General features: G+C 37.6%; 16 protein-coding genes and 1 non-coding gene across 17 annotated transcripts; 10 read left to right on the top strand and 7 right to left on the bottom strand.

Annotated features, from left to right (window-relative positions):
• Nucleotides 1-18: 18 nt before the first annotated feature.
• On the top strand, nucleotides 19-1,275 carry NEPG_00578 (uncharacterized protein; the record flags this gene model as incomplete). The annotated part of the gene is made up of 1 exon (XM_013202955.1): nucleotides 19-1,275. The coding sequence occupies one exon, from the start codon at nucleotides 19-21 to the stop codon at nucleotides 1,249-1,251; it is 1,233 nt and encodes a 410-aa protein (XP_013058409.1). The 3' UTR covers nucleotides 1,252-1,275.
• Nucleotides 1,276-1,485: 210 nt separating this feature from the next.
• NEPG_00577 (uncharacterized protein) lies at nucleotides 1,486-2,034 on the top strand (the record flags this gene model as incomplete). Its single annotated transcript, XM_013202954.1, has 1 exon — nucleotides 1,486-2,034. One exon carries the CDS (start codon nucleotides 1,486-1,488, stop codon nucleotides 2,032-2,034), a length of 549 nt encoding a protein of 182 aa, XP_013058408.1.
• A 626-nt stretch (nucleotides 2,035-2,660) lies between these two features.
• On the top strand, nucleotides 2,661-3,313 carry NEPG_00576 (uncharacterized protein; the record flags this gene model as incomplete). The annotated part of the gene is made up of 1 exon (XM_013202953.1): nucleotides 2,661-3,313. The coding sequence occupies one exon, from the start codon at nucleotides 2,661-2,663 to the stop codon at nucleotides 3,246-3,248; it is 588 nt and encodes a 195-aa protein (XP_013058407.1). The 3' UTR covers nucleotides 3,249-3,313.
• A 553-nt stretch (nucleotides 3,314-3,866) lies between these two features.
• Nucleotides 3,867-4,139, bottom strand: NEPG_00575 (uncharacterized protein; the record flags this gene model as incomplete). The annotated part of the gene is made up of 1 exon (XM_013202952.1): nucleotides 3,867-4,139. The coding sequence occupies one exon, from the start codon at nucleotides 4,137-4,139 to the stop codon at nucleotides 3,867-3,869; it is 273 nt and encodes a 90-aa protein (XP_013058406.1).
• Nucleotides 4,140-4,272: 133 nt separating this feature from the next.
• NEPG_00574 (uncharacterized protein) lies at nucleotides 4,273-4,836 on the bottom strand (the record flags this gene model as incomplete). Its single annotated transcript, XM_013202951.1, has 1 exon — nucleotides 4,273-4,836. One exon carries the CDS (start codon nucleotides 4,834-4,836, stop codon nucleotides 4,273-4,275), a length of 564 nt encoding a protein of 187 aa, XP_013058405.1.
• Nucleotides 4,837-5,550: 714 nt separating this feature from the next.
• On the bottom strand, nucleotides 5,551-6,720 carry NEPG_00573 (ATPase; the record flags this gene model as incomplete). The annotated part of the gene is made up of 1 exon (XM_013202950.1): nucleotides 5,551-6,720. The coding sequence occupies one exon, from the start codon at nucleotides 6,718-6,720 to the stop codon at nucleotides 5,551-5,553; it is 1,170 nt and encodes a 389-aa protein (XP_013058404.1).
• Nucleotides 6,721-7,150: 430 nt separating this feature from the next.
• NEPG_00572 (uncharacterized protein) lies at nucleotides 7,151-7,777 on the top strand (the record flags this gene model as incomplete). Its single annotated transcript, XM_013202949.1, has 1 exon — nucleotides 7,151-7,777. One exon carries the CDS (start codon nucleotides 7,151-7,153, stop codon nucleotides 7,775-7,777), a length of 627 nt encoding a protein of 208 aa, XP_013058403.1.
• On the bottom strand, nucleotides 7,498-8,626 carry NEPG_00571 (uncharacterized protein; the record flags this gene model as incomplete). The annotated part of the gene is made up of 1 exon (XM_013202948.1): nucleotides 7,498-8,626. One exon carries the CDS (start codon nucleotides 8,624-8,626, stop codon nucleotides 7,991-7,993), a length of 636 nt encoding a protein of 211 aa, XP_013058402.1. The 3' UTR covers nucleotides 7,498-7,990.
• Nucleotides 7,788-7,858, bottom strand: NEPG_02689. The gene has a single exon. It is a non-coding gene; the product is annotated as a tRNA-Gln (tRNA).
• A 152-nt stretch (nucleotides 8,627-8,778) lies between the features above and the next one.
• NEPG_00570 (uncharacterized protein) lies at nucleotides 8,779-10,100 on the top strand (the record flags this gene model as incomplete). Its single annotated transcript, XM_013202947.1, has 1 exon — nucleotides 8,779-10,100. One exon carries the CDS (start codon nucleotides 8,779-8,781, stop codon nucleotides 10,012-10,014), a length of 1,236 nt encoding a protein of 411 aa, XP_013058401.1. The 3' UTR covers nucleotides 10,015-10,100.
• A 178-nt stretch (nucleotides 10,101-10,278) lies between these two features.
• NEPG_00569 (uncharacterized protein) lies at nucleotides 10,279-10,904 on the top strand. The gene has a single exon (XM_013202946.1). It carries the CDS (start codon nucleotides 10,284-10,286, stop codon nucleotides 10,872-10,874), a length of 591 nt encoding a protein of 196 aa, XP_013058400.1. The 5' UTR covers nucleotides 10,279-10,283; the 3' UTR covers nucleotides 10,875-10,904.
• Nucleotides 10,905-11,627: 723 nt separating this feature from the next.
• Nucleotides 11,628-12,500, bottom strand: NEPG_00568 (uncharacterized protein; the record flags this gene model as incomplete). Its single annotated transcript, XM_013202945.1, has 1 exon — nucleotides 11,628-12,500. The coding sequence occupies one exon, from the start codon at nucleotides 12,498-12,500 to the stop codon at nucleotides 11,628-11,630; it is 873 nt and encodes a 290-aa protein (XP_013058399.1).
• Nucleotides 12,501-12,586: 86 nt separating this feature from the next.
• Nucleotides 12,587-13,876, top strand: NEPG_00567 (uncharacterized protein; the record flags this gene model as incomplete). Its single annotated transcript, XM_013202944.1, has 1 exon — nucleotides 12,587-13,876. The coding sequence occupies one exon, from the start codon at nucleotides 12,587-12,589 to the stop codon at nucleotides 13,874-13,876; it is 1,290 nt and encodes a 429-aa protein (XP_013058398.1).
• Nucleotides 13,877-14,192: 316 nt separating this feature from the next.
• NEPG_00566 (uncharacterized protein) lies at nucleotides 14,193-14,541 on the top strand (the record flags this gene model as incomplete). The annotated part of the gene is made up of 1 exon (XM_013202943.1): nucleotides 14,193-14,541. One exon carries the CDS (start codon nucleotides 14,193-14,195, stop codon nucleotides 14,493-14,495), a length of 303 nt encoding a protein of 100 aa, XP_013058397.1. The 3' UTR covers nucleotides 14,496-14,541.
• A 114-nt stretch (nucleotides 14,542-14,655) lies between these two features.
• On the top strand, nucleotides 14,656-15,472 carry NEPG_00565 (uncharacterized protein; the record flags this gene model as incomplete). Its single annotated transcript, XM_013202942.1, has 1 exon — nucleotides 14,656-15,472. The coding sequence occupies one exon, from the start codon at nucleotides 14,656-14,658 to the stop codon at nucleotides 15,442-15,444; it is 789 nt and encodes a 262-aa protein (XP_013058396.1). The 3' UTR covers nucleotides 15,445-15,472.
• A 383-nt stretch (nucleotides 15,473-15,855) lies between these two features.
• On the bottom strand, nucleotides 15,856-17,720 carry NEPG_00564 (uncharacterized protein; the record flags this gene model as incomplete). Its single annotated transcript, XM_013202941.1, has 1 exon — nucleotides 15,856-17,720. The coding sequence occupies one exon, from the start codon at nucleotides 17,718-17,720 to the stop codon at nucleotides 15,906-15,908; it is 1,815 nt and encodes a 604-aa protein (XP_013058395.1). The 3' UTR covers nucleotides 15,856-15,905.
• Nucleotides 17,721-17,746: 26 nt separating this feature from the next.
• On the top strand, nucleotides 17,747-18,760 carry NEPG_00563 (glyceraldehyde-3-phosphate dehydrogenase; the record flags this gene model as incomplete). Its single annotated transcript, XM_013202940.1, has 1 exon — nucleotides 17,747-18,760. One exon carries the CDS (start codon nucleotides 17,747-17,749, stop codon nucleotides 18,758-18,760), a length of 1,014 nt encoding a protein of 337 aa, XP_013058394.1.
• Nucleotides 18,761-19,410: the final 650 nt, after the last annotated feature.

Here is a 19,410-nt window from a genome sequence, read left to right as displayed (position 1 = left end):
AAATTTACTAATAGAGTAATGGATGTCAAAGGATATTATAAATTATTAAATGTAGACCCAAATGCATCTGAAAAAGAAATAAAGGCTGCATACAGAACACTAGCCAAGAAGTATCACTCAGACGGTCTTACAGTGTCAAACGCACTGAAAGCATGCAAAACGGATGAAGAGAGGGAGCGGTTAAAGAAGGAAATGGATGCGAAGTTTTCAGAAATAACAAATGCGTATGAAGTTCTTTCTGTACCCGAAAAGAAGGCCCTGTATGATAAAGGAATAGATCCCAACCAGCAAGGAGGAGGGTTTGAAGGATTCGGGGACGGCGAGTCTTTCTTCTCATCCTTCTTCGGAGGGTCTATGGGCTCAATGTTTGGCGGAGAAAGAAGGCAGCAGAAAAACAACCCAAAGGTCGAGAAAGTGCACTTAACACTTGCCGATGTGATGAGCGAGATAAAGCTAACCAGAAAGATAACTAGAAACATTATATGCAAGCCATGCAAGGCTACTGGCTCCATGAACACAAAGACGTGTGCTAAGTGCCGTGGACAAGGTGCATACGTAGAAATTACAAACATGGGAGGAATCAGACTGCAAAGAGATGTTACATGTAACACGTGCAGAGGGCATGGAATAATCAAGTCTGGGCCAAGCTGTACATCCTGCTCTGGGCAGGGATACACCAAGAAGGTAGAAAACATAGAAATAACAATACCGGCCGGTGCAACAGACGAATACAAGCTCTCCTACAAGGGAATGGGAGATGAAGCAGATGGACTAGTTACCGGAGATTTAATTGTTGTTGTCTCTATAAAGGAAGACCCCGACTTTACCCGACTCACTCCAGAGCATCTGTATACCGAGGTAAAGGTACCAATCAGCGATATTCTTATGCAGAAACCCATCGAGATAACAACTATTGATAAGAGAGTAATCACAGTTGGCTATCCCACTGTAAGTGCACAGGATATAGGAGAGGACTACCTGCGCATTGATAATGAAGGAATCCCCATGAGAAGAGGAAGCAAAGGATCTCTCTTTGTAAGAATTGTTCCTATACTTCCACCAGTGCAGAAGATAAAGGACCTGGGAACCGAACTACTTAACTACACAGCCAGCACATACTCACCAACACACAGAGCATGCTTTATATCAAAGCACGACATAAACAAATGGTACAATAACCAGCAGAGCAGCTCTAGCCACGAGTCTCATTCCCGCAGAGAAGAATCCGGGCCATCATGCCAGACTGCATAATAGTGATATAAACACTAATAAACCTATTTTTAAAAATAAATTAGATATTTTCTACTTTAAGCTATACCCTGAAAATTCACTGTGCTTTAATCAGAAGGTATTAATGTGTAAATATGTCGGTATTCTGTGTGTTATGTGCAATTACAAACCTTGGCATTGGATACTTTGCATATACTCAAAATGATTGGCAGGGGCAACAAATATTTACTTGTTTTATAATTTTACTTTTCATTTATGTTGTATGAAGCATTCTTTACAGCTCTTATAGGGGTGTCTTGGGGGGTCTTTTTCCTTATAAACCCGCTAACACAAAACGGGGGCGTAGGGAGGTCTGTTCCTTCGATTAGCACAATAGACAAAGACTGCTTTATTTTTTTCTATTTAAATGCGGCCATTTTCTTTATTCTGATCTACTTCTTTAAATATACCAGTAAAAGCACCCACTTACTGGGCATACACATTCTTAGAAGACTTATTGAATCTTCTGTGTACTCCTATACTTATACAAGCAGAATGAATATCCTCCATCTGGCAGTGGGCATTATCTACTACCCAATGATACTAATGAGATCAGTTGAGAGCAAGTCCTCCCAAGTGTACTTATTCTGCGCAGGAACTCTCCTACAGACAGTTGCACACTATTTGATGTTCAGAAAAAAGCGCCGCATAAGGTATTTGCACTATATATCTGAGCTAATTATACACTGCGCCATATGCGTAGACTACTTGAACCTTGCATGGATTGTATCTTTTAGTATAATTAACATTCTTAACAATAAATAGACTTTTTATTTTTACTTTAAAATATTTTATCCCTTGTAGTAGGTGGAAGCTTTCGATAGAGGTAGAAATATCTTTAGGAAGGTCTGAGAGTAGCCATGCACAGATTGAAATAATCAAAGGGAAACCTTACGTGCCAGCTGACCAGAAATTGTTCCTGTACTCTGTACAGTTGAGATGGCTGGTGCTAGCCGGATAGTCAAATCGAAAGGTGGGCCAATGTGTACGTCCATAACTTAATTCAGACTACTCTCCACATACTCTTTTATATATAATTTCTTCTGTCTAATATTCATCGAGCTGCCTATATACACAGTATAATGAATATAGTTACACATACTATATTTCGGGTTGTTTCTGTTAATCTGTCTATTAGTTTTCTTCGCTGCCTGAAATGCATATCCGGAATAACTCTTAAGAGAGTTTTAGTACGCATCTGTGCAAATAAACTGTAAATTAATTATCTTATGCCAAAAATGAACCCATTTGACAATATACTAGAATGTGCGCTTTATATAAACTAAGTAAAAAGCATTATAATATACATCTTAATGCGTTTGGAGTTCTTTAATATGTAATGCAATATAATTGGTTTTAATTATTTCTAATTTTATTTTTCTGTTTTTGTTATGTTTTTAGCCACTCTCTGCGAATCTTCAGCTATTATTTATTTTATTTTCTTTGATTTTCATATACGCATGGGATATTTATTACTGCCGGAAGAAACAACAGAGGTGTTAAATGACGCATTCCTTAATTATTCGCTCACGATGAATCGCTCTACCACATTTGACAAACCATCTATATCAAATCCTCTTTTTATTTTTGATAACCCTATGTTAGAAATACTTACAGAGGACATTTCAATAGAAAGCGCACTGCACCCAACAGAAGAGACTCTGGCAAGTATTAACACCCAAAAAGAATCGCAAGACAGCGATGAAATAGAATATAAAGTAGAGATTAACTTTGACGCACTACAAGAAGAGCATGCCATGATAGGAATAGAAATGGAGCAGAATAATGTTGACCAAATAAGCAGCATAGGGCAGTATCTATACGAAGTTACTATTGATAATGAGACTAAATACATTACCAAGTGTGCAACAGTTGATGATAATTTGTACATAGCACTTACTGACACAGGAACAGTCTACAGCATAGATAAGTCGTGCATTGTAAGAAAGCAGAATGACAGGAGGCTGGAAGAGGCCTAGCCCATTATATTGTAAATATACTCTAATCGGCCTGGTATACATAACCTAATATACTATACCCCGAAATACATAATAAATAATTTTACTATTATCTTCCACTACACCTTTATTTTATTGATTATGTTGTACTCGCCATAAAACACACCCATTCTATCTTTATGCTACTTTTACTTTTATTTTTTGATTATTTTCTATTTTTATTTTTAGTTACTTCTAGTCATAATATCTGAGTAATAGCACAAAATAATTCGATAGATTAAAATTATAAAATGCCTTTATAATAATCTATAATAATATGCATCAAGTTCGTTATTTAACTGGTTTGCTCTTTTTATAAAAACACTTTAATTATTATACAACTTAATTATTCAACCCTCTCTATTACGCATTCCTATAACAAAAATAGCCATTTCTATACTTTTATAAATTATTAGACTTGTTTATCCCATACAAATAATAAAACTTATATAACCAGAAAAACCCGAAATTTAATATTACTAACACGTGTACAAATCCTACATAATGTCCATCCTGCTTGAAATATTTTCTTATGTAAATTCTTTTCCTGCTGTAATACAGTCCAATACTCTTATAATAGAATGCACTGTCTGTTCTTGTCTATCCTCCAACCTGTGATGAAAACACTTCTAATACATCGTCATTCTTCAGTCCAAGTGAGTCTGCTGTCTCTTCTCCACTTACAGTGATTCCATTGTGTGTGAATCTTAACTTGTGCGAGTCAAGATGCGATCTGTCTGTGTACTCTTTAAACAACTTGCTTAGTTTTGTCTTCCTTTTCATTACAAATGAGTACGTCTTTTTTGATTGGTCTGATATTTTCAGCTGAACTGTTGGTTTGGGATCTTTCTCCTTTACTTCTTGAATATGCATTAGACATTTATATTTTTTTATTTTTATACCCCATGTTTAATGATGAAAAGCTTTAACTCGGCCTTAGTAGGATTTGAAGTCATAGTTACTCTGAAAACATATTCGTTTATTAATCTCATAATGCGTAGACTGTCTATCCAACATTCTTAAAAAGACATGTAATTATTCTCTTCACGTTTCTAACAAACCGATTCTCTCTCTTCTCCTTTTTTGCAAGTCCTGGCTCTTCTGCTTTCTTAAGAAGGCTGTCTAGCTTAACCTTTGTTAGTATTACCTGGTAGTCAAGTGCCTCTAAAAGACACATTTCATAGCTATTTAGCATTTGTCTGTTTATCATTAGTATGTTGGCCCAGGTTCTGTTAATGTAAGATCTATCTATGAGGTATTTCGAAGATATGACCAAGCACACTGAGAAAAGGATGTACGTATTATTGAACAGTGTAGTGGCTCTCTCCAGAGCGAGTGCCCTGTGTTTTTTTGATTCCGGGGTGCTTCTTATCTTTTGTATGTACGCTGAGAGCTTCTCTCTGGCAGTAAATAAAAGAGAAACTGCTGCTAGCACAACTGTGCTTGATAAATTTGCTCGTTTTATAATATATAATATTTGATTATTGCTTGGCGCGTCTGCTATCTGCAGTTTGTTGAGTGTGTTTTGCAATACCTCGTTGGGGATGACTTCTTCTTTCTTGTCTGCCATTATGGAATATCTACTCCTTGCCTTATTTACTATATCCTGCTCTTTTCTATTGGTGGATATACTCCAGCGGATGCACCAATCAGAAAAATCATTGCGATTATATCTGGTGGTACACTGTCCAGTAAATTATACTTTGACGGATGGAAGCACTCGTACATTGAATTTCGTGTTATATCTTTCATACAAATATAAGCCTGCGCATTTACTCTGCATGCAATTGTGTAGAATGGCGTATTGTTAAATGCATGTGCATGCACTATAATAATTTATTGCAGAAATAGCTATAAATCCGAAAAAGCTACACTATTATTTCTATTGCTACTGTGTAAATTAATTAAATGTGATTATCTACACATTAGTATAAAAAAGTGTGCACATCATGCTTTCAGAATATATTCTGCTGTGCTCCCTCCTCTACCTTTGAACCCTAAAGGTAGTTTCAGACAATTTAGTATATTTGCAGCCTTTTCTGCCAGGTTGCGCTTTAAATTGTTTCTAATATATATTTTTACATTTAAACTCTTTCATTTAACATATTTAAGTAAAAATAAATCAGAAAGCTGTCACATATTCTTAAAATGAAGACTTTTATTTTCGAAATTAAATACCAGGATTATACACACGCAAACAATAAAACCACTGAAAACAGAAAAAGACACTGGTACAATTATTATCCAGTCTAAATAAAACATTACAACATATTTAGTTTATATCTTATACCTTCTTGTAGTCCATGCGCCCCTCTAGCTTCTTCTGCTCGGCTATTTTACGAACACTCCGTGTAAGATCCTCCTGGACAATAAAGTCTCGGTCATCTCTAATTGCAAGCATACCGGCTTCACTGCAGATGTTTCTTATATCAGCCCCGTTGAAACCGTGAGACATCTTGACAATTGTGTTGTAGTCTATATCCCCCTTTTTCTCCATCTTCTGCGAGTGTATCTTTAGTATCTCCAGGCGGCCCTGGCTTGTGGGAAGAGGTATTTCAATCTTTCTGTCAAGCCGACCTGGTCGCAAAAGTGCAGGATCCAAAATATCTGGCCTGTTTGTTGCCATAATGACCTTAACTCTTCCCAGCTCCTCAAACCCGTCCATTTGGTTCAGCAACTCCATAAGCGTACGCTGCACCTCCCTGTCAGAGGACGTACTTTCAGAGGACCTCTTTCCTCCAATCGCATCAATCTCATCCAAGAATATAACACATGGCTGGTTTTCTTTGGCATACGTGAACATCTCTCTAATCATTCTACTGCTTTCTCCAATGTACTTCTCAATAATAGCAGAGCTCACCACCTTTAAGAAGTTTGAGTCGAGTGTTGCTGCCACGGCTCTTGCTAAAAGAGTCTTTCCTGTTCCTGGCGGCCCGTATAAGAGCACACCCTTTGGAGCAGACACACCCACACGGCTAAATATCTCAGGATTCTTTATCGGAAGCTCAATTACTTCCCGGATTTCTCTCACCTGCTCTGCCAGACCACCTATGCTGTCAAATGAAATATCCCCAGGCTTTTCAATTGACATGGCGTGGACAGTTGGATCCACCTCTCTTGGTAAATGCCGCATTATGGTAAGTGTGGTTATATCTAGAGCCACACGTGCACCAAGAACTAAAAGCTCTCTGGGTATGCTTTTTCTTGCTCCTACAATATACCGCGGGCCCTGCGAGGTTTTAACTATAAACCTCTCCTCGTCAAGCTGCTTCAGCACCTCTCCCACCATCTGCCCAATACTCTGCAGCGCATTGATGTCCTTTTCCGTCTTTTCAAATTCAACTGTCTGGTTCTTCATTGACTCGTTTATATCCCGCATCGTCTCCATCACCTGCGCATGCTCTGCGATAACTTTCTGGTACTTTAGAAGGGCATCCTGTTTGTTTGGGTCCATAATAAAAAATAAATTACAAATTACTTATATGCAGACTTCTCTTATCTAGCGAACATTCACCAGATAAATAAAATGATTGCCGTGCGCCTCTGCATATAAAAATCATCCGATGCAAACACTCTGCTCCCATATAGGAAAGAATCAATGCACATAACAAATAAAACCAGACAAATCTTAAAGACATAGACTAACAAGTACTGCACTAATTTATTCTTATTAGTTAGTCATATATAACTGAATTAATCCTATGTAGATCTGCACTGATTGCGTCTAAATTAGATAGCTGGAAATATGCTATCTAGTTTATTTTTAAGATCACTTGATTCTAGCTAAACTGTTGAATTCTCTTATATAATAGCACGAAATAGATACGCGTGATGGGCAATTAAATAATCTTGGTTCTTTAAATAGAGGAGCAGCAGGCGCTTGCATGGGAATCCTTTCTGAATATCTATTTGCAATTGACCAGTGGAAACTCCTTGAGCAGTGGAAGATTCACATTCTTTACACGCTGTTTCTAACGGCAGAGGCTAAAACATCCATCCAAAAAAGCATGCCGTATAGATCGCTATATGACATGCACATAAATAGGTATCCAATTAAAACATATGAGGCACTGTCCCGGTACAGTGGACAAATGAAATATGAAATAATGGAGTATGCCGTGCTAGAAGAAAGAATGCATCAGCACCTGACTAGACTGCGTGTAAAGCTGCTCTTTCAGCTGCGCCATGACATGTGCCGCGTAAAGTTCTTTATATTCAATAATGTAGAGGTCCAAAAAATAGCCAAGCCGGCTCTTAGCAAGTACTACATGCATATTCTAGAGCTAATATTTATTGAGGAGTTTTCTCCCGCACACCTGCACCATAGCGCAGGAAAGCTGTATGTACACCTAAAGAAGTCTCTCTCAATAGGCATTGACATAAGAAGCACACTCAATCGGATAACAGAAATAGTGGTCATGGCCACCCCGCAGAGAGCGATCACGGCCCAGCAGGAAGTGCTTCTCAAAGGTATTTTCTGCGCTACGATTAGGCAGGTGCTTGTTTACTAGCAAAAAGCAGTGGTCCTACCGAGAATCGAACTCGGGTTACGGGATTCAAAGTCCCGGGTGCTACCGCTACACCATAGGACCTCTACAGACTAAATACCACAGATCCACTGCATGTTCTTCTCTGCACAGCCTGCCATACACTGCCTCTGCGTATGCTTGCTTCTTTTCTATTCTGTTAAATAATATTCTTCTTCAAAAGAGTCTGTTTTATTTTCACTCTTTTGTCTGATACACACTAAGAATTCTCTCATAGTACGCTGCTCCCTCTCTCTGTATGCCCATAATAATATTTTGGTTGAGTCTTCCGCTTTCTAGCTTAATGTACTCCAGAGCTATCACGCACTGTGAAATTCTCTTTGCAGCCTCAAAATACTTTTCCTGTATATTGTGCTTTATACAAAGAAGGAGATAGTCCTCTATCTCATCAGCAGAGCAGGTCTTTATTGTTTCTGTAAGAACCTCTATGTACTCTATAACACAGCCTGTTCCGCAGATGACCTCTATTATCTGGAACAGCGCAGATACATCTGTTTCTACTGCAGCAATTTCAAATACAGAAGGCGAGGATGCCACCTGAGTATACGTCACTCTTTCTACTATTTCCTCCTTTAGCAGGCGGTTTATTGTCTCTATCTCTTTTTTCGATTCTTCTTTTGTCTCATCTGATGCACCCATCAGCTCCTCTAGACGGGCCCTTAGCTGGACCTTCACTAGATCCTTCTTTTCTCTTTTCCACTTCTTAAAAGTGCGCTCGTCTATGTTTGGGTGCATGCCTTCGTCGCTATCCTCATCCAGTATGCTTCGGCACTGTGCGTAGTCCATGCAAAATATTTTTGCGCTCTTTCCCATTTATGCTTAATCTACTAGTTTGCTGCATCAGAAAACTGCTGCTTGTAGATTGCCTATGGCGTAAATAATAGATAATTTGTCTTTCTATTGCTTACGAAGAGCTGCAATCAGATCATGAATCCGTATTTATAATTATTTTTTTTGTATGACGCATGGAGCATAATCCTTCTTTTTCTTCTGTACACCCAATTGAGGGAATTCAGACGGCAAATAAGAACATCTACAGTTACTTTATGAAAAATGACAACTCATACTGTGTTGATAGTAAGCATAGATACTCTTTGTACAGAAAAGAGACAGACAAAACATATATTGTGGTTATATCCAAATATGAAAGTAATACAGGAGACTACACTTATAAGCACAACAGCAACTCAATAGAGATGGAGTGCTTAATAGGGGAGAGTAAGCACAATCTACATACAAAAAAAGTTACTCTTTCCAACCTGTTCAAAACAATCAGAGAGATAGAATATTCTTTGCCTGGAACAGAGGACATAAAAGCAAGTGATATCTTTATAGGGCTTGTCTATCCAGATGGGCTGAATCGAGTCAGTATTATGAACATGGTTGATTCTGTGCTAAATCACTCTGGGTTCAAAGGCATCCTTCTTCTTCCGCTGACCCTTAGTGTGTGCTTTGGCCTGGGCCTGTCTAACTCAGTTGTATACAGCGAAATGGACAAAACCGTTACTCTTGTTGAAGATAACTGTGTGTTTGACACCTTCACTGCAGATCGGCCAGGTAGCACCACATTATATGGAAGCGATGTGGTTGAAGAATTTCTGCGAAAGGAAGAACCAGTAAAGAACACGCTGGAAATGGCCTGTTTTATGTGCAACGTGCCCTTTGAAGTATCTGAGTTTGGCATGCATTTTCTTAATAAGCATATGATAGATATATATGCAGACCAGAAGCACAGCGACACGCTTCTCCATAAATGTGTGCCAAAGGAAGAAGCGCCTGCAGTGGAAGAGCCCACGTGCACAGATCTAGATACTGTAGGAAAAGACATGCTAAGAAAGCTTGCACCGCCTGAGCGAAGTACAAAAATTACATCAACAGTTGTTTTCATAACGAATAAGTCTATTCCAGAGGCAAAGGCCGAAGCTGAGGATGAGACGCATGAAAACGAAGGCGCCGAAGCAGAGCCAGCAGATAGCCATGCTACTCCAGAACCTGCTATAAAAATAGTGCCTCCCATAATTGATGAATCCACCACATCAACCATTCTTTATGTTGAAGATAAGAAAAAGGCACACACTGCATGGAATGGTGTATTTGCGCTTGCTAACATTGAGCCATCTAAGGATCTGTGGCTTACAGACAAAGAGTGGCGGTCTGTGGGGCTACGAGTTCTTAAAGAAAAAGTTCTTTTTTCTATATAGAAGTTCCTCTAAATGGCTTAGATGAGCAAATACACTGCATATGTGCATAGCCAGAGTATGTGATGGTTCCTCTGCTAAAAAGCGATTTAAATAAATGTTTAATACTAGTTGGATTTATATGTGTGTTCACATGGCAATTTCTTGAGTATATGAGTAGAATGGACTTAATTTAAATTACTACACTTTATATAGAAAATAGTAGTTAGTGTCAGTTCATTATTTCTTGCAACTGCCTCTGTCAAATTTTTATGTCAAAAAAGTATTCGGGAATGGTTTTCTCCAAGGAGAGAACATTTGTCCCCTCAACAGAAGAAGAAAGAGAAATACTTGCCAATCTAAACAGAAAAATACACGGGAATGACCTAGAAGATGACTTCTTTACACTTGCCGATGGTCTTCGTGAGGAGCGCGACGAAGACTCCGACTTAAGCAGCGGTATCGAGATGTCTGATCTAGAGAGTGACTGCTCACACAATGAAGAGCAGAAAACAACAACCCTACACGCAAAAGAGGCAGAAAAAGAAAATGCATCAGCAAAGTCTGCTTTGCCAAAGGATTGCTTTGCCTCTCTTATTGACCAAGTTAATAAGCAGAGTGGTGGGTCTTTCTCTGCACTCTCAAACATGTTTGTCAAGGAGAAAAGAGTAAAAAATAAAAGGCGGCCAGAATCATCAATTGAGGAGTGCAACAGAATTCTCAGTCGATTGGGGGAATATTCTGCAAATTACATAAAAGAAGAGCCAGAAGCAGAGCCTGCGCCTGTGGCTAAAACACCCAAAAAACTAAAAACTAATGATAAGTGCGAGAACTGGGAAGATGCAACTACTAATTCAAATAGAATTAAGCCAAATATTATATAATGAAATGTTCTTATATTAATAATACAGTGAATATCTGCTATTTCTGAAATTCGGGTTATTTAGCAGTAAAATACTTTAAATCTAGTAGCTAGTCTGTGGTGTTTTTTGCATTTAGTGCTATAAATACGCTTTGTGACTAAATAGCAGTAGCAGATAGTATTATAAAGAGTAAATGGCTCTGTTCTACACATATAATAAATAGACTTAAGTATTATATTATTTGGCATCATCACCTTATAATCTTTTATTTCTAGCTATATCTGGATAGTTAATGTATTTGTTTTATTTATTATTAATTTCACTTACTTTTCTCTTTATTATACTGTATGCCTCCTGTCTTTATATTGCTATGCATATACTTTTTTGATAAATACCTCTAGAAAATTGGTTATTTGGCAGGCAGTATCTAATATTCATGATGGCCTTTCATATAATATCATATAATTTCTTCATGGCATCTTCAAAACTATGCACTGTGTTATAGTCTATTGTTGTAGTAAGGAAATGTATATTAAACTAAGCTTATTTGTCCTTTGTAATAAATATTTTAGTTTTCTTTCTTTATTTAACTAGATGAATATTTAAAACCTCTTCACACATAATAAGAAAAAATACATATTTGTTTATTTTTCAGTATAATAATAGAATAGAAATAGAAAAAACTAGCTAGGCGATAGAATTTATTCAGAAAGCGAAATAACCCGAAAAACTGAGCAATTCTAAAGAACATTGCATATTTAGCAGATTTTAGATTTATGCTATAGTATAAGGATCCCAGCAGGTTCTATTTTCTACCGGAAAGTTGCTAAGAAACTCATCATCTTCTGGATCCAATGTCTGGGAAAGCGCATTAAAGTTCTCTATGATTCTATCTGGATGCACACTCTTAGGAATTACACAGCAGTCTTTATCCATAGACCATTTAAGTATCTGATTTGCAAGAGAGCCCTTTTCTTTCATTTTTTTTAGCTGTGGATACTTCTGCAGATACTCTTCAGAAAGAAGAAGCCCTCTTCCTAGTGTAGAGTAAGACTGGACTACTACCCCATTGGTCTGGCAGTACTCAACCACATCCTTTGGATAGCACAATGGAGAAAGCTCTATCTGGTTTATCTGAGGCTTCTTCTCAAACTCCTCAAATAAGTCTCGCAGGTGTGTGGTCATAAAGTTGCTTACACCTATATTCCGCACTACACCCTCTTCCTGCAGCTCAAGAAGCGCTCTGTACGATCCATGCCGAAGTTCTTTGTTTTTTGGGCTCTGAAGATCTACCCCCTTTGCGCCTGGCCAGTGGATCAGAACAAGGTCAACATACTCCTGCCCCATGGTCTTCAAACTCTCCCGAACAGATGCCATTGCTTCTGCATATCCCTGATTTGATGTGCTTACTTTGGTGGTTATAAAAACATCCTGCCTGGAGATGCCCGTCTTTGTAATTGCTTCGCTTACCTGCTTTTCATTTTTGTACACCTGCGCAGTGTCGTATAGCCGGTAGCCCTCCTTCATTGCAGTGCTTATTGCTAATTCTGCCTCTTCACACTTAGTTTCATATGTTCCCAGTCCAAGAATATCTATTTCATTGTGATTGTTAAGTGCAAGTCTTTTCATAAACAAAAAAGTTTTCATTCTAATATTAATGGAGGCAGCCATTCCCACGGATTCCAGAAATTATAATTCAAGCAGGCATAAATACGCGTCATTTTTTTTTTATAATGAACGAGACGATTCTTAGTCTCCATGAGCCAGTTCTCGGTGAATACGTTGAAAAGTTTCTTGAGGAGTTTGAAGAAAGAAGGCAGGAAATAATAGTTCTAGTTACTAACATGCCGCAGAAGCACTCATTTGCAAATCATATCTGTGAAGAGCTAGAAGGAAAATACACAAAGGACAAAATCATAGAACTAGAGGTAGATATGCTAAAGTATGCCTCCAAGGACTATTTTCTACTAACTAACGCCTGTCTTTACCTAGAAAGGCGATGGAATACTGCACTTATTAAAAGAATCCTTAAAGATGCGCTGAACAATGAAGAAAGCCTAGCTATACTTCTCTCTCTAATTACAGAGTCAGCAGAAGAGGAGGTGTGTAGTGACTTCAATTTAGACCTACAGATAACTCTACCAGAGAATTTTGAAGAGGTAAGAAAAGTGCATGCAATACTATCAGATTTAAGAAGTAGAAATATAATACAGTCTATTCGGGATACATTTACCTCCTACAAAATTATTTCAGCATACAGTGGAAATGTATATTATACTGTTTGCGAGTTGAATTCCCTAATTGATCTAGAATCGGTGGTCTTTAATGACATTATTGGAGGAATTCTTTTAAGTATATTGCATGCAAAGAAAGATATTCCCTACTTCTCAAATATTCTGATTAGAGTTATGAAGAGAAGTAGAATGCACACTCGATCGTTCATTCAGCTGTTGTTAACAGCATATAATCTGAAAGATGAGATTTGGGAGAAGCTGCAGGACATTGTACCACATCTGTATGTGCGGCTAGGTTTGGATAGAAGAATGGGAGTGTGTCTTCTATATACATTGAATTTACAGAATGCTATATTGTTATATGAAATACTTAATGGGCAGGTTCCTAAAATAGAAGTATTTGATAGGTGTACCCAAGGAAGGGAGTCAACTCCAGATGATGCAGTGCGCGCAGCAGTAAGAGATATCATAAACATATCACATAATGAAACTTATGCCACGCCAGCAAGCGCACAGCACCCAATGTCCACGCCAGGCAGTATTTCTAAAAAACCGCCAACTAAGTATGTAGAAATAGAAGACAAAGTGCAATTTTGTGAATTCTTTATAAAGGCGACAGCACCGACTATTACCCATCTAAACAACATATCTATTGAGTACATGGATGTAATCAAGAACATGACAGAGCAAGAGATAGATCTTCTAGTTGGAGGAGTGCTAGCTCAACATAGCTCTTTGGTGCATAAAGAGCTTTTGGTTAACATGATATATAATCTAAGAATAAAATAGATGCATGGTATATGCACTTTTATATAAATAATTATTAAAGCTTTTTTGCTGTGAGCACTGTGTCTTTGCAGTAGTAAAATATTATATTCTGCTATTTCTATGATTTACATATTTTTACTATTTAGTACTGTTATAATTCTATAAGGCCAAGCATACAAATTATTTTAGACAAGTGCACTGCAGTATGGTGTGTTAGCAGGTATAGAATCGCAATGAGTGTATATTTTAAGACACTTTGCATGCTTTTTGCAGAATTGCCGCGTGTTCGTTATGTGCTAAAGTGGTAAAAATTATTTTTATTTGTCCCCCTGTTATTATGGATTGTTTATTAGCATACAGATTAGTAGAACTCGCCAACGCAAAGAAGCCAGAAGCAAGTGAAATAGCAAAAGTCATTGAAATCGCAGGAGGAAACGCAGATGCAGCAAAGATACAGGCACTTCTTAAGTCATTCGAGGGAAAGAACTCTGATGAACTTATTGCACAGGGAGCATCTATGCTCCAGTCCGCAGCACCAGTAGCAGCAGCAGGAGCATCATCAGCAGCAGCAGCAGAGACTAAGGTAGTAGAGGAAGAAAGCGAAGAAGAGAGCTCAGGAGACATGGACCTCTTTGGTTAAGCAACAATCTTCTAGATTTACTATCAGAAATAAATTATATTTCCAGCTGATTATTCTAGAAAAGTTAAAGCATTTGTTCTATTCTGCAGTAAAAACAGAAGAGCTGAATGCAGGGTAGAAGGAGCTCTGCATATTTTATTTTAAATAATTTTATGTTTCAATGATTGAAGTAAACTATATAGACTTCTATGCAAATGGGAATACGCCAACGGATATACTCAAGAAGAAAATGTGTCCGACTATATGTATTTCCTCAACAAAGCCAGATGCAGTGCTGAAGATAGAGGTGGTTTACTCTGTTAGCTCTTCAAACACCGATTATGACCAGATATTATGCAGTGAAACAGTAGAGGGAATACCTGCAGGGGTAGTTGAGTTCGAGCTAGAGACTGAAATACCAAACCTCTCAAAGATCCCCAGAGAGCACTTGCTTGGGCTTGCTTCAATACTCTTCTTATTCTATACAGCAGAGGGCCAGCAGTTTGTCAGAGTGGGGTACTTTGTGAAAATAGACTACCTAGGGATTCAGATTATTGAAACCCCGCAGGAGTACCAGGAGGATGCATTTGAAATTGATGATATAGAGTGCTCATCAGATGTGGCAGAAGAGAGAAGCCAAGAAGCAGAGCCAGAAGAGAAACAGGAAGCTGCAGAAAAAGAAGAAGAAAAGAGTTTGGAGCAAGACGAGGCCAGTACAGAGAAAGAGGCAGCAGAGGACGATGTATCAATTGAGGCTGAGGAGGCAGAAGAAGCAAAGAAAGAGGATATAAAGCCAGAAGGAGTTCATGATGGCATTCTTTTTGTAACTGAGGAAAACTTTAAGACAATGGACCTTGATATGGACAAGATTGAAGGAAAAGTTTTAGATCCACCCCTAGTGACTGTTTTTACTGAGGCATGGAATACTGCAGAGGATGAAGAAGATGTCTCTAAATTCAATGAAGAATAGATCTAAACGGCATAATAAACATAAATTATACTCATTATACGCATTTTCATAGCAGTATTATGCAGCTTTTTCATTTTTTCATGCATGGATTTGTGTTAGAAATGCGCACAAATACACTTTTATTTCTTATTAATGCTCTTCTGTTGCAAAAATTCTTATTATAGTTAACACAGTTAAATAAATGCATCTATACAATATTAATTTGTATTATTTCTGAATATGCATAAAAATATTGGCAAATAATATACAAATTAATATTGTATAGATGCATAGCCACACATATAAAAATGTAATAGTTAAATACTAAACTCTATTATTAATGTCGGGTTATTCTAAAAGACGAAACAGAGAATGAATAATAGCAAAAACAAAACAGTTATTCTATTTTATTCAGTTGAATTATCTGAAAAGCAGGCAATTAGTATATAGAGTGCAAAGTATGTTAAAGTGTTTAGACTATTTTAAAGGAAGAATTCGCCGCTTTTACTATTATCATTAAATGACCAAGAAATCTTGTTGTCTCCCTTCTTTTGTATGGTTTTTGTGTTAAACGCATTGATTGAAGTATCTATATTGTTGTAGCGAATTGTTATATCCTTTTGAAGACACTCTATCTTAAGTGTATCCTCTTCTTCTTTAATCTTTATTATTTCCACGTACTCCCAATCAAGTGCTGTCTCAGTATATAGCATTTTCTCATTATACGCAAAAGGAAGACGTATCTTCAGTGGATTAAATGACATGACTGTAAATGGCGCCTTTATAAACTTATGCAGATATGCCTCTATTTCTTTTTTCTCCTGACTTTCTTTACGTGCGTGCCCAGGCACAACACACAGCCTGTGCGCCACAATTTTTTTATCTATAGGAACTTCAAGTACTTCAATCGATAAATTGAGCGCCTTGCTATACGCGCTCCCTTTGTACTTTAGATGTACCTCTGCTATTTCACATGACGCAGATACAAAAAATCTGTATACTCCATTACATGCGCATATTGGAAGAATAATTTGCTTTTCTTTTTGCTTAACCTGCATAGAATTGCAAGATATAACTGTTGTATTGGATGGCAGCCGATTAAGAAGCAGGCCAGTTACCTGTACATGTGGGTTATTAACTTCTATTAGCACGTCTCCCTCTGTATAGATTGCAGTGATTGGGAATGAATTTTCATCATCTGCCGCTTCTATTTCTCTGTCTTTAAGTATTTGGTCTATGCTATACACAGACCTTGTTTTTGTGCAGGATAATGTTTCCTTGTTCTGCGTCATATATTCCCCTATACCACTGGATATCCATATTTCTGGGTCTGGAATTGATCCTTTGGCATGAATATACTCATCCAAAACAAGATCATAGGGAGTTCTATCGGTAACTAAATCACTTTCTAGTGATATTATAGACTGAATTGTTTTTCGAGAACTATCTATCTTGCTAGGCAGGCACATGTTACAGCCAATTTTATCCATGGCAAGGCCCATTAGAGTATACTTTGTGTTATATCCCGGGCCAATATACAGAGAAAGCATATAAAAAAATATGCTGGATTTATGCGGCGACACCTGAACGCGTGAGTACATATTGAGAATACTTGGCGTTCTTTTTGCAGCAGACAGACTGAGTCCAACCAAAATTGAATTTATAACTCTGTCCTCCTCATTGCTGTTCTCCATTTTGCGAAGTGCAGTGGATATGTATGCAATATCATCTATCACTGCTGGATCTTCTGAATTAAGCAGGGCAAAAAGAAGCATTTCGTATATTATATACGGAATAACTTTAAAGAGCGAATACGACGAGGGCATATTCTCCTTAATGCATCTCTGCGCCTCTTTCAGCCGATTTATTTTAATCAAAAAAACTACTAATCGCAAACAAATGGCGTCTTTTACATTAAATCTAGATGCTTCTGACTTTCGTATGGCGCTGTGTATAAGCAAATCAATCTTATTGTTGATGCACTGTGTTATGTGCTCTGGCTGCAGATCTTGATCTACTGTGGTATAGGACTGATACTGCGAGGATATAAACTTGTCGGACGTACAAGCAGTGATATATGGCTTTCCATTTTGTGCACCAAGGTATCCGTCTATAAAGTACAGTGGCTCTGCCCGAGAAAAAACATTTATCTCAGATATTGGGAATATTTCCACATAGACATACAGCAGTGGGGGAAGGATAAAAGACTTTCTTATCTCTTCACTTGGTTTGTATTGCACGGTAAGGGACTGCCTTGTTCCGGAAGAAAGAATCTTCAGAGAATTTAAAATAACCATATATTTGTTTACATTAGTAAATAAATATGAAAGTCGGAATAAATGGGGCAGGAAGAATAGGAAAAATGGTCATTCGAATAGCTTTAGAAAGGGGGATTGAAATAGGGTGCATCAACGACCCGTTTATTGATGCAAAATATTTAGCATATCTTATCCTTCGGGACTCGACACATGGAACCTTAAAAGATATTACAATTGAGCATACTGATAGCTCGTTAATCGTACGGAAAGAAGGTGCCTCTGATATGACAATTCAAGTAACAAACAAGAAAGACCCATCTGAAATCGAATGGGACACATATGGAATAGAGTATGTGGTAGACTCATCGGGTGTGTTTAAAACCGTGGAAGCCTGCCAAAAGCATCTGCGCCCAGGGGTAAAGAGTGTTATAATCACTGCGCCTAGCCCAGATGCACCCATGTTTGCTATGGGGATAAATGAGAAGGAATACAACGGAGAAACTGTAGTGAGCAATGCTAGCTGCACAACAAACTGCTTAGCCCCCGTTGTGAAGGTAATTGAAGAGGCCTTTGGAATTGAAGAAGGTCTTATGTCTACAGTGCATGCCTTAACAGCTACTCAAAGAATAGTTGATGGAATGTCAATGAAAGAGTACAGAGATGGAAGAGGAGCCCTTCAGAACATTATTCCTGCATCAACAGGTGCAGCAAGCGCAATAGGAAAAATCATCCCAGCACTTAAAGGAAAATTAACAGGGATGTCTTTCAGAGTGCCTGTGGCCAATGTGAGTGTGGTAGATCTAACTGCCCGGTTGAAAACCAGCGCAACCCCAGAGCAAATAAAGCAGGCTCTAAAGAATGCAAGTGAAACAACTTTGAAGGGTATTCTTGGATATACCGAAGAAGCAGTTGTAAGCAGTGACTTTATTGGAAGTAGTTTAAGCAGCACTTTTGATGCAGATGCATCTATTTTTCTCTCAGATCGGTTTGTGAAGCTAGTTGCTTGGTACGATAATGAATGCGGTTATTCACACCGAGTGGTTGATCTGCTGGTTCATATAAGCAAATTCCATAAATAAATGGAGTACTGCTTTTATTTATTCTAATTTTCTGTTTTTTCTCCAAAAGAATTTATAAAAAGAGGCCTTTAGTCTCTCTATATTCTAGAATTTAAATAGCCTGAAATTCAAATGATTTATTCTATATTCACTGTCAATAGAACAAAAAGTATTAAGTTTAAGTATATATATACAATAGTTTAATAATAACAATAAAAGATCTCTCAGCGCAGAAAACTTTCCCAAATGGCTTTATAAGCTGATTGCCAATTGTACTTCAGGTTATAACCCGAATTAATCATCTAATATATACCAACTATATCACTTTAAATAGTAGAAATTCTTCTGAATTGAAATATCTAAATATATGATGCTATGTAGTGTAAAATAGAAATACTGCATGGTCTAATCTTAGATAAAGTGGCTAATATATAGATAAAGTTTCAAGCTGTTCTTTATTATTTATGTACAGAGCTCTTCTCTAATTAAGACAGTATAGATTATATCCTATCCAGACAAGAATCCTTCCTGCCAAAATGTTCACTGTAAGAAGAGCCGTCTGTGCTGCGCCTAATTTATATAATGCCATGCTTAAACAGGTAGATGAAAGATCTTCAAGCATTTCTTATATTTTACTTTCTTTCAATTATACTAGTAATTAATTAATAATT

This window comes from Nematocida parisii (assembly GCF_000250985.1).
Source record: "Nematocida parisii ERTm1 unplaced genomic scaffold supercont1.1, whole genome shotgun sequence".
NCBI lineage: Eukaryota > Fungi > Microsporidia > Nematocida > Nematocida parisii.
Note: the sequence above shows the minus strand (reverse complement) of the source record. Positions and strands in the feature narration are given on the sequence as shown.